Here is a 13,010-nt window from a genome sequence, read left to right as displayed (position 1 = left end):
GCTGTTGGTGACAATGTTAATGTTTTAAGTGTGTAAGAATGAATGGGCCTAACGACTGCACCAAGGCACTTTCTCCACTCACAAATCATTTACTGATCTTTCTCTGGGTCATTCTCTACCTATTTCTCTGGATCTTTACCTAGAGGAAAAATAGCAGTGTTCAAACTTGGAGACAGAGTCTACTTGAAAGAGATACATTTTTACTGTAGAAAGTCGTCAAATGGGAACCCTCCAACTTTTTGAGTGGAAGAGCTATTTTTTATTCATTTTTCAAGATTCTTAAGATTGCAAAGGAGAGAAAGTGCTGAGTTTAGAATCCTTCCCTGGAGGTAAAGAGATTATCATTGCTGGACAAACTCCATCTCATAGCTTAACAAAACTGAGTTCCTTGCAGGCAGGGACTATATTTTATTCATATTTTTATTGTAGCATAGTGCTGAGACTAGATGGAAAATTTTCAGCTTAAAAAAAAGAGCAGTGTATGTGTTTGTGAGCAATAATAATGATTATAATAAATCAGGGGTCAGCAAAATTTTCTTGTAAAGGGCCAGACAATAAATAGTTTAGACTTTGGGGGCCATATAGTCTCTGTCATGCTGCCACTGTAGCATGAAAGCCGCCAAAGACAATACATAAATGGATGAGTGTGACTGAGTTCCAATAAAATATTATTTATAAAAACAGGCACCAGATCTGATCCATGAGCCATAGTTTGTTGAACTCTGCTACAAATAATAACATAATTTTGCTGAATTAAAAGAAAATTTTAATCTCAGGTGGGTTTTTTTTGTATTTGTTTTTAGATATTCACACAATAAAGGAGCACTCAAGAAAAGGTAGGTTTGAACATTTTTTGATGTCTCTTAGAAATAATAAAATAGAAAGTAACTGTGTGGCAGCATCTATCTTAATTCATTGTCATTGAACCCTTCCTTTTTTTCATCTTCTTTCAGGACCAAGTCACAGCATTGTACCTCTTGCGGTAGCACTGACACTGATAGTAATTCTGGCAATTTCCGCACTTTCCTTCTGTATATACAAGCACAACAGAGGTATCTTCAGGAGACTTGCAGGGTTTGGGAATCCTTACTATCCTACAACCAACTTTAGTACAGTACATTTGGAAGAAAACATTCTCATTTCTGATCTTGAGAAGAATGACCAATAACAATGAGTCCAGAAAATGCCACAGCCATGAGGATAATAAGAAAAGACTATAAGGGGAGTCTCCCCTCATTTTCCTTACAGACCAGATGCCGCTATAATGTAAATTGTGTCACTATTTAATCACTCTTAAAGTGATTACTGGTTTTGAACTGTAACCAAATCAGATGTGTGTTGAATTACTCATTTCCCCAAACTGTGATCTATTCTTAAAAAGGGGAAGTTATACAATGGCTACTATTCAGAAAACAAGAACTATTAAAAATAACTCCCTCTTCAAGACTCTCAAACCAATGTGAATGGCTTACTGAAACTTTAAAAGAATTTTTAGCCTAATCTGGCATCTATTCAGACATTTACCCATACTCATTCCATGAAAAGAGAGAGAGGGGAAGTAAAACAAATTTCAAAATTCTAGACCTTATACAAGACAAAAAGTTAAAGGCTTCTGAGAAGTTTTCTTGTTGGTTTTTTAACTCAATCATTTTAACACAGGATTTAGAAAACTAATTTCTAAGCTTAAAACTCACACATTCTGGGCTCTAAACTAATATTTACAGTGTTATTTGTTTTTATTAATTCTGAGTTCTCAAACTAAAAAAGAAAAATTACCTGTCTTTAAATAGGAAAGACCTTGGTTAGCAGCACACTTTCATAAGCAACCACATAATGTGGCTTAAAATCTTCAATTACTGAATGATGACTACATTTGATGTTTAAATATATAGATAAACTTAAAGGAATTTATCAAAATCTTACTATTGTTAAAACTCATGGTTTTTATTGAAAACTAAATGCTAAAATAATATATAACTCTCTTAACAATTGAAAGATATAAAACATAATTTGATTTTAAAGGGGAAAAAATGAAGATCTGAATTACAGTCCCATTAGAACCACAATATAGGATATATTGAGAAGTACTAAATAAATTAGTCTCCAATCATAATCTAGATACCTTTGTTATATAAATGAGTTTATTTGGGGTATTCTATTTAGTAAATTATGGTTCTTAAGAACCATCTCTGTGTTGGACTAGTTAGTTTAGTTGATAAATTATGGTTAATAGCATAACACTGTAAATTAAATATCACAGATTTGACTTTCCTACATGAATTTATGATATGGAAAAGTGCCTTCATAATCAACATTTAAAAGTTTACTGATTACATCAATGTTTATTGCATTCCTACTAAGAACCAAGTACCATTCTAGAAACTAGACATATTGTGGTGAGCAAATTAATGCGAACTCTTGTTTTTATGTCACTTATTTTCTGAGAAAAAAGTGAGAGCAAGCCAGTAAAGAAATGCATAAGTACAAAATTCCAGGTGGTTATGAAAATTAAGTAAGGTCTTGTGATAGAGAGGAACTGGGGGAATCTCAGGGCCTCCCCTGAAGGTGCATTTTAATTATAACATCCAGTTGCCTTGAAACTAACTAGTAGCCACTAGTCATGAGGTGGAGCTCCAGGAGAAAGTGTGAGTGAATTGCTAAGTGAAAAACCATCATCATTAGAAATGTAATTTAACGAGCATACCCTAAGAATGGAGTCCTTGTGGCCTGAAACAATTAATACAGCTTCCAAAAGCAGCTCTTTGTTACCGCTGTGTAACTTACACATTAGGACAATCTACTTCCATAATTTTTTTAAGTTTTAAGACTTCATTTTTTAAAGGATATTATATTGTGTGGCGGTTGAATATTTATCACTCATAAGAATAATTGGCTTGAACTAACCAGGTGGTATAAAAGCCCGATTTAACAATCTGTCAAATGAAATTAAAGTTCTGTTCTTTTCAGTGGGATTGGTAAAAACTGCTAATCAATTATCCTTCTAGTTGAGTTATATTGAAGTGGAATAGTCACATGTAACAATTTGACAAAGTATGTCATTAATAAAGTGGTTTTGCAGAAAGAGACCATACTCCTTGTCAATGCTCTGTACTTTGCTATTTAGTATTGAACTGCATCTCTGGGGAATCTGTCCCCATGGACAAGATCATGCAGTCCTTCCCATTATTGAAATAGAAAGTATTGAAATATTATGTTTTATTTATATATGTGCACTTAAAAAAAGTTTTTCCACATCTATTTTTAATCTGCACTAGATTTCATAGCTATGGCATGAAAAGCAAAGAAGCATTAGGGTCACAAACTCATTCACACATAATTAATGTGCCCCCCTCCAAAAAAATCAGTTGTTATCCATGTCTCTGGGTAATGGAAATCTTAGATTTTACAATTAAACATATCTTACGCTTTTCCAATTCCAACAGTCTTCTTTGAGTTTAAATACTTCTTCAATTGAAAGTTCCACTTCCTACCAGGGGTGGGTTAGATGGGGTCTTAGATAAACAGTATTTTGGAGTTTCCTTTTCCTCCTCAAAATGGTGATGGATATATGAGAATTTGTGTCATTGTAGTACTCGGGGAAGAAAGTGATAACTTATTGTAAATGTGTGTTATCTCTGTCCACTGAGGGTAGTTGTCTGGCCCCATTCCTGGGAACAATGCAGGCATCAGCTATGAAGTCTGTAGTTGGTGCAACCTGCCATCTATTCTCTTAGATTTGGCTACATCCTGGCTCACTCCAGCACCGCCTTGTCCCTGGAGTACCGGCTGTGACTCCCATTCAATTCTCTACCTGAGCACTGCTGTTATACAAGGCCACTTCACATCTACAGTAGTGAGACGTATATAGCACCATCAGTTACTCTATTAGGGGAGGCTAAATGCTCTAGCAAACAATCCCAAAACCTCAGTGGCTTAACACACCAAAGATTTACTTCTCATCCATATCAACAATGGGTTTGCAGGAGACAGAGAGTGACAGAGCATTAGCGGGGACATTGAATATTTTTAAGGAGTTCAGTTTCCAGAATCTTTAGCCTTCATATATATTCTTTCTTAGAACTAACCTGCATGCGAACACCTGTGAGATCATAGTGTCATGCTAGTTCTTCCTTTCTACTTCTCTTGAACAATGCACAAATGCTTATCACTACCTAAATAATAATAATAATAATAATAATAATAATAATAATAATAAAACAAAAACAAAAACATGGCTTTCACTCCAATCTTGCTATGATGCTTTATCTTGGAGAAAATCCTCCATGGCACCAAACAAAGGGAAAAAAACTTAAAGTCAATGAAGCTTCTTTTAATAAAGGAATTATAAAACCAGTGTAGAGCCTCATGTCTTTCCCTGTGTTCATACATTTTGCTGTGAAGGATGAAGTGATGAGTGAGAAATTCCATGTTGCAATATTCTAAATTAATATGCATTATATAGTGGAACAACAGGAATGATAACTACTTTTGTTTAAGACTTTATCTCACCCAGCCCCTAACTATTGTCAAAGAAGATATTTCTGGAAAGAAATTCTGGTGAAAGCAAAGAGAATGTCGATATATATAAGAACCTGACATCTTACTTTACCCTGATGAAAAGCTTATGACAAAGATGTGTGCTTTCTCTGTATTAGATTTCTAAGTGAAGGTAAGGTAGAGATATATTTTTTTTTACTTTTAAATTTAAATCCAAGTTAGTTAGGGGCGACTGGGTGGCTCAGTCAGTTGAGTCTGACTTCAGCTCAGGTCATGATCTCATGGTTCATGAGTTCAAGCCCTGCGTCAGGCTCTGTGCTGACAGTGCAGAGCCTGGAGCCTGCTTCAGATTCTGTGTCTCCCTTCCTTTGCCCTTCCCCCGCTCATATTCTGTCTCTCAAAGATGAATAAATGTTAAAAAACAAAAACACAAACAAAACAAAACAAAAAACATGCTCATTGAATTGAAAAATGGAATCAGATTTTTTCTGAATATGTATTTGTCTTATTTGGCTCAGGGATTTGACCATGAAGATTGGCCTCACCAATTAAGTTTTATGATGAATATTTTTCATTAACTAAATAATCTTATTTGCAACTCTAGTGTCATGATTAAATCACATATTAAGATAAAAACATTTTAATAGAAAAATAGTACTGACAAACCTATAATGATATTAACAGTATATCATTTTTCCTAACTTTACTTGGCATATCAGATGAAACAACAGTGCCTATGAATGAACAAACCCCCTTTAATTCCTATCTACTTATATGAAGTTTATACGAAGAAAGTTTTTATATTAGTCAAGATAAGTTATGGGATGCTATGGAAACAAGTAAACCCTCTAATGTTAATGGTTCAAAACAAAACTCAAAAATTAATTTTCTGGTCATAGAAAGCCTGCTATGGTTCCATGGATTCTCCAGGGAAGTTCACATCCAAGCAATAACTCAGAGATCCAGACCGCATATTCCTGCCTCTGGAACATGGGGCTTTTTCATGATAGGAAAAAGCAGTAGAACTGTTAAGTTTCTGGGTCCTTGAGCAATACATGGCACTTCCACTAATATATCACTGGCCATACTAGTCACATGGTCCCACCTAACTGCAAGAAAGTCTGACAGGTCTCCCAGTGTGCTCAAGAAGGAGAGGATAACCAACAACTATGAGTACCAATAATCTCTACCAGAGTTTCTCAGCATGTATAGCTAAAAAATAACAACAACAACAACAACAACAACAACAATAGAATTCATGCTAAACCCTGAGTTATTCTAGCAATTTTAAATTAATAATAATTAATTTCACTGTGATATATCCATTTCATTAAGAGATATATTACCTATAATATTTAGTTTGATATAGGCTCATTATTAACTGTTGTAAATATTTATGTTGTTCTAACCAATTGTGTACTAATAAAAATTGACATGACAGCTCAATATAGAAGAAAATGTATAACACGTAGAGCCTATGTTCACATGGAAATTTTAAAAATAATTTTAATTTATATACATATTTTTTACTATAGGCCAATATGACATGGTGATGAGTAAAATATTTTTCAAGATTAAAAATATATTACATTAGGATAAAATTCTGTGGGTAGATTGGAATGGAAATATAAGACTAAGGAGAAAAACAAAACAATGTCTCTAACTGCCAAGAGCTCGTCTGTGTGTATTTCTATTTTTAAATAGATTCTGATGGAATTCAAATCATTAAGGAATCTTCAGTCAAAGGAATTAGTGCTCCCCAGAGAAGTGGCTGATTCCAGGTCTGGGGCAGGAAAAATGCAAGATGAAAGTGGATTATCTTGTGGTCCCAGAAAGTAAAAAAATGCTCACAAAAAGATAAGGTCATGTCCAAAGGGCACAGGAACTAACCTGACAGAGTTCCCAATGGCTAACATTAGAACAATTTGGGTATAAAAATATTGATAGTATTTGATTGTAACTCAAAAAATATAAGTCCATATTGATAAAAATAAACAACTGAATGAATAAATAAATTAAGGGGAAAACGATTCTTTTCTTCAGAAGAAATACAACTCATAAGTGTAGTAGGAATAAGAGAAACAAAAATCACCATTAGGCAAACACAACAGTAATAATTTATATAGGCAAGATCCACCAGTGGGTGCTAGAATTAGTGGGTGACCGTTTGCGGAGAAACAGGAATTTGCATAGCCTTAAAGTATTACCCCCAAGATAGTCACTAATTATAATGGGAAAGTACTAACTTTACACTACAGAAACCGCTTTAATCAAGTGATCAAGGTTAACATAAGCAGTAATTAGCCATTTCAGCATCAAGTACTCCCTAATATGATGTCCTCAGAAGGGCACATGACTTCCTTGGTACCCTCTTCAATAATGCATAATCTTAATTTAATAATAAAAAACATCAGACAAATCCAAATTGAGGAACATTTTACAAAATAACTGACCACTTCCAAAGTGCCAGGTCATAAAAGTTAAAGGAAGACTGAGAAAATGTCACAGCTTGGAGGAAAATAAGGAGACATGACAACTAAGTGCATGGTGGAATGCTGGATTTGATCATGGAACAGAAAATGGACATCATGGAAATGTGAAATTACAATAAAATGTATAGTTTAGTTAACACAGTATTACACTAGTACTAATGTGTTAGTTTTGATGATTGTAGTATGGTTATGTGAAATGTACCATTAGGGCAAGCTGGATGAATGGTATACAGGAATTCTCTGTATTAAATTGGCAACTTTTCCATAAACCTAAAATCATTCAAAATAAAAAGTGAAAAATCTGCTATGATATGAGAGCCCCTTGGAGTGTCATGACATTTTTACTTTTCAATGCCATTATTTATAATATGCTGTAAATTGCATCCTACTTATAAAACATTTTTAGATGTCAACTTGGAAATGTGGGAAGAGATGTACATCTTTTTTCAAAATTCTTTTAGGAAGTATGCAAACACAAACATTGGAGGACTGCTACTCTTTGACGTTCTTTCTCTCCTGTCCCAAATAAGAAACAAGCAAAATCCATCTTTTCTTCAATCTGTCTGATAACTCTCCTACTGGAGGTTTTGGACCGAGATATGTCTTGCTGTGGGCTACATTTACTTGCATTTGCTCTCTTTTCTCCACACTCTTCCTCACTCCAGGTCTTTTCAGGACTTCTCATTCTCTCTCTCTCTCTTTTTTTAAATTTTATTTAATTAATTAATTAATTTATTTATTTATTTATTTATTTTTAAATTTACATCTAAGTTAGTTAGCATATAGTGCAATAATGATTTCAGGAGTAGATTCCAGTGATTCATCCCCTATATATAACATCCAGTGCTCGTCCCAACAAGTGTGTTCCTTAATGCCCCTTACCCATTTATCCCATCCCCCCACCCACAACCCCTCCAGCAACCCTCAGTTTGTTCTCTGTATTTAAGAGTCTCTTATGGTTTGTCCCCCTCCATTTTTATATTATTTTTGCTTCCCTTCCCTTCTGTTCATCTCTTTTGTATCTTAAATTCCACAAATGAGTGAAGGACTTCTCATTCTCTTACTCCTCCTTATCCACTACAACCTCATGGTTTAGTCTTAATGACAGATATTTCAAAAACGTTATGTCCATCATAATTCTCATTGTCAACATTTATAAGAAACTTGAAATATAGTATTTATTACAATACATGGTTGGAATCTCCAGTCCCTCTTCTTACACTTCTCAAAACAGTGATTGATAGCAGAGATGGGCAAGGCCAAATCCAGAATGATGCCTGTTGTTGTGAATAAAGTTATTAGAACACAGCCATCCTCCTTCATTTTCACACCATGTATGATCACTTCCAGGCTACCACAGCAGAGTTCAGTGGTTGTGACACAGACCGAGTGGCCCGCAAAGTCTACATTTACCATCCGGCCCTTTATAGGAAAAGTTTGCTGACCCTAACTAATATAAAGAATCAAAAACCTAAAATAGGTGATCCAACATACTTTGACATGTCCTAGCAAGCACTATTATATATATGGGCAGCACTTCAGCGTATCACTAAGCAATTCTGATCAGTAAACATTTATTGAGAGCCTACTGTGGCCCAGAGAGGGTCTTAGGCTCTGGCACTGGAAATATGAATAAAATTGTCTCTGTTCTCATCAGACCTTATGGGCAGAGGAATACGTAAATAATAAGTGCAATACGACGTGATACAAATAGTAACAGGAGGACCAGAATCAGAAAAAAAGAACACTGATTAATTCTGTCAGATAAAGAGACTTAACACAGAGAATAATGCCTATCGAATAGGAAATTTTAGATGAAAAAGCTTTCTTTGACCTCTTTTTTGAATTAGGAAAAAAGTTTTCAGTTTGGGGCTAACAATGAAGAAAAAGTGGACCAAACTGCTGTATAGCTAACTTTTGAATCTTCAGAAAAAAGACAGTCACAAGAATGGCACAGGTTACTACCTCTATATTGTGGCTAAAGCCAACTTGTTTATAGTGCTTCCAAGCTATTACAAGAGTGAATTGGAAGATGTGAGTAAATATGCATTGCCCATCATACCACAGCATTCAAATACTAAATTCTGTAAACAATTTCAGGTTAAAAATCTATATATCATGTGTTATATGAACAAAATAATACCTACTATGGCTCTCATAATTCTTAGGCATAAAATTCATGGCTTACACTAAAAAAACCCTAAAGCTTTTATAATTGAACTTTAGAAATAAACATTTAAAAGTAATATATATTTTAGAAATATTGACTTAGCTGTTAATGGTTCTCAAAATCCTGATAAAACTTATGATATCTTGGATTATTTACAAGAATTTATAGCATTTAGAGTTTTGCATATGATGTTTACAACTGAATATAAAATGACTGAAAACTCAGATTTGTTCATTCTTTGTGTTAGAAGTTTGAAGTACAATAGGGTATGTGGTTTTTTAAAATTCAGCTATGTTTATTGCAGCATTATTTACAATAGCCAAACTATGGAAACAACCCAAGTGCCTATCAATAGATGCATGCATAAAGATGTGGTATACACACACACACACACACACACACACACACACACACACACACACTGGAATATTACTTAGCCATACACAGAACAAACTTATGGGTCCCAGAGGGGGATTAACAGTACACTATCAAGATGAGCGCTGAGTAATGGATAGAATTATTGAATCACTATACCACTATATAACACTAATATAACATATAGTATGTTAACTATACTGGAATTACAATTTTTTAAATAACAAAAAAATTCAGCCACAATATTTAGTCTTACACAAATGGCCAATATTTTAGGTATATTTATAAATATGTTGAACCATATGTTTCATTTAAGTCCATTCCATTATTGTTACATTTTAAATCTTGTAGAGAAAAATCAACAAATATTCCTAAATCTGAAATGCTAGATAAAAAAACTGAAAATCTACATGTGCTTATAATGCCTAATGAAGAATTATAATTGCAGAAGAAAATCCATAACTAAAATCTCAAAATGATTCCCATGTATACCAGTGACCTTCTTTACTCAGAGTTAATTAACACAAGCACTTGCTTCTTGCAGAGCACTTTACTGTAATTTAGAACAAATTAGGTAAAAAAAAATCATTGAAATGCTGTTTTCTTCACACCATTAAGTGAACATGGTGGGCCTAAGTTAACTCATTTAAAATATTGTCATCCATTTCTTGTAATTATGAATAGCAATACTATTTTTTTGCAAAAAACAAAAAAAGACATTCTGATCTATGCTATTTTTAATTTGTTTCCTGTGCTTCTATTTAATAATGGAAATTGATTTTAAAAACTAATATAAAATGCCTTTCTCCATCTCTCCCATTAAGTGTCTCATTTACATTAAATTCAAGCATGTATGTTTTCCTAGGCGTTTTTCAGATAAATATATTATGAATTAATACAGCAAATTATAAAGAATTTGCCCCTCTCCTAATCCTAAAATTGTGACTTTATTATTGTTTCCACATGGCATTTTGTGAATTAACTTGAGCTTCTTTAGCTCCAACTTAGGAGATGATGTCCCCAGGAGGTTATTTAAACTTTATTCTTTACCTTCTCAGAGAGCAGACCTGGGTGGAGCTGGAAACCCAACTCAGAGATGTAGGAATCAGTGGGATGTTTGCCCCTGTAGACTTTGAGGAGACAGTGAGACCCAGAGCCAGAAGGCAGAACCAGGGAAAACTCACGAAAAGGGGAAGGGAGGGCTAGGGACTTAAAAGGAAGCGTTACCTCACTGTCACCAATGACTTTGGATTTCCTGATTCAAAATGCGGTTCTATGGAGACTAATGAGAAATTTGTTCAAGAATGAGCATATCTGAAAGGATAAATGCACCTTTATGTTTATCGCAGCATTATTTACAATAACCAAATTATGGAAACAGCTCAAGTGTCTATTGATAGATGAATGCATAAAGAAGATGTGGTACACAAAGCAATCTACATATTCAATTCAATCCCTATCAAAATAACACCAGCATTCTTCACAGAGCTAGAACAAAAAATCCTAAAATTTGTATGGAATGAGAAAAGACCCCGAATAGTCAAAGCCATCCTGAAAAAGAAAACCAAAGCTGGAGGCATCACAATTCCAGACTTCAAGATGTACTACAAAGCTGTAATCATTAAGACAGTATGGTATTGGCACAAAACAGACACTTAGATCGATGGAACAAAAGAGAGAACCCAGAAGTGGATCCACAAATGTATGGCCAACTAATCTTTGACAAAGCAGGAGAAAATATCCAATGGAATAAAGACAGCCTTTTGAGGAAATGGTGTTGGGAAACTGGGCAGCGATGTGCAGAAGAATGAACCTGGACCACCTTATACCATACACAAAAATAAATTCAAAATGGATGAAAGACCTAAACGTAAGACAGGAAGCCATCAAAATTCTAGAGGCGAAAGCAAGCAAAAACCTCTTTGACTTCACCCGCAGCAACTTCTTATTCAACACATCTCTGGAGGCAAGGGAAAACAAAAACAAAAATGAATTACTGGGACTTCATCAAGATAAAAAGCTTCTGCAAGGCAAAGGAAACAATCAACAAAGCTAAAAGGCAACCAAAGAAGATATTTGCAAATGACATATCAGATAAAGTATACAAAATCTATAGGGAACTTATCAAACTCAGCACTCAAAAAACAAATAATCCACTGAATAAATGGGCAAAATACATGAATAGACACTTTTCCAAAGAAGACATCCAAATGACTAACAGACACATGAAAAGATGCTCAACATCACTCATCCTCAGGGAAATACAAATCAAAACCACAATGAGCTACCACCTCACACCTGTCAGAATGGCTAAAATTAACAACTCAGGCAAGACAGATGCTGGAGAAGATGCAGAGAAAAAGGAACCCTTCTGCATTGCTGGTGGGAAGGCAAACTGGTGCAGCCACTCTAGAAAATAGTATGGAGATTCCTCAAAAAATTAAAAATATGGGAATGCAAGCTGGTGCAGCCACTCTGGAAAACAGTATGGAGGTTCCTCAAAAAACTAAAAATAGAACTACCCTACAATCCAACAATTCCATTACTAGGCATTTATCCAAAGGATACAAGTGTGGGTTGTGGGGGTTATGGGCTAAATGGGTAAGGAGGACTAAGGAATCTACTCCTAAAATCATTGTTGCACTTATATGCTAACTAATTTGGATGTAAATTTTTAAAAATAAAAAATAAAACAAGTTAAAATAAAATAAAATAACAGTTCCATATGGTGCTTTTGGAAATAGAAAAAAAATTAAAAATAGAATTACCCTATGACCCAGCAATTACACTACTAAGTACTTATCCAAAGGATACAGGTGTGCTGTTTCGAAGGGGCACATGCACCCCAATATTTATAGCAGTGCTATCAACAATAGCCAAAGTATAGAAAGAGCCCAAATGTCTATCGATGGATGAATGGATAAAAAAGATGTGGTATATACATAAAATGGAGTATTACTCAGCAATCAAAAAGAATGAAATCTTGCCATTTGCAACTACGTGGATAGAACTGTAGGGTATTATGCTAAGTGAAATTAGAGAAAGACAGATATCATATGACTTCACTCATAGATGGAATTTAGGATACAAAACAGATGAACAGAAGGGAAGAGAAGCAAAAATAACATAAAAACAGGAAGGGGGACAAACCATAAGAGACTCTTAAATACAGAGAATAAACTGAGGGTTGCTGGAGGGGTTATGGGTGGGGGGATTGGCTAAACTGGCAAGGGGCATTAAGGAGAACACTTGTTGGGATGAGCACTGGGTGTTGCATGTAGGGGATGAATTACTGTAATCTACTCCTGAAATCATTATTGCACTATATGCTAACTTGGATCTAAATTTAAGATACACACATACATACATACATACATACATACATAAAAAGAAGATATGGTACACACACACACACACAGAATGTAATATCACTCGGCCATACAAAAAGAATGAAAACTTGCCATTGCAACAACATG

General features: G+C 34.6%; 1 protein-coding gene across 3 annotated transcripts in view; it reads left to right on the top strand.

Moving 5' to 3' along the window:
* PLA2R1 (phospholipase A2 receptor 1) overlaps positions 1–4,195 on the top strand; it is a 119,502-nt gene extending 115,307 nt beyond the window's left edge. For 2 of the 3 annotated variants that reach the window (XM_015082931.3, XM_027055659.2), the window contains exons 29-30: positions 804–836; positions 954–4,195. In XM_015082931.3, the coding sequence (XP_014938417.2) occupies positions 804–836; positions 954–1,168 (248 nt within the window). In that variant the 3' untranslated portion in view covers positions 1,169–4,195. Of the gene's footprint in view, positions 1–143; positions 736–803; positions 837–953 lie in introns of those variants that run through there. The other variant, XM_027055660.2, reaches the window with a different exon arrangement.
* The last annotated feature ends 8,815 nt before the right edge of the window (positions 4,196–13,010 follow it).

This window comes from Acinonyx jubatus, chromosome C1, assembly GCF_027475565.1.
Source record: "Acinonyx jubatus isolate Ajub_Pintada_27869175 chromosome C1, VMU_Ajub_asm_v1.0, whole genome shotgun sequence".
Taxonomy (NCBI): Eukaryota; Metazoa; Chordata; class Mammalia; order Carnivora; family Felidae; genus Acinonyx; species Acinonyx jubatus.
The sequence above is the reverse complement of the archived record's forward strand: the minus strand, read 5'-3'. Positions and strand labels throughout refer to the sequence as shown.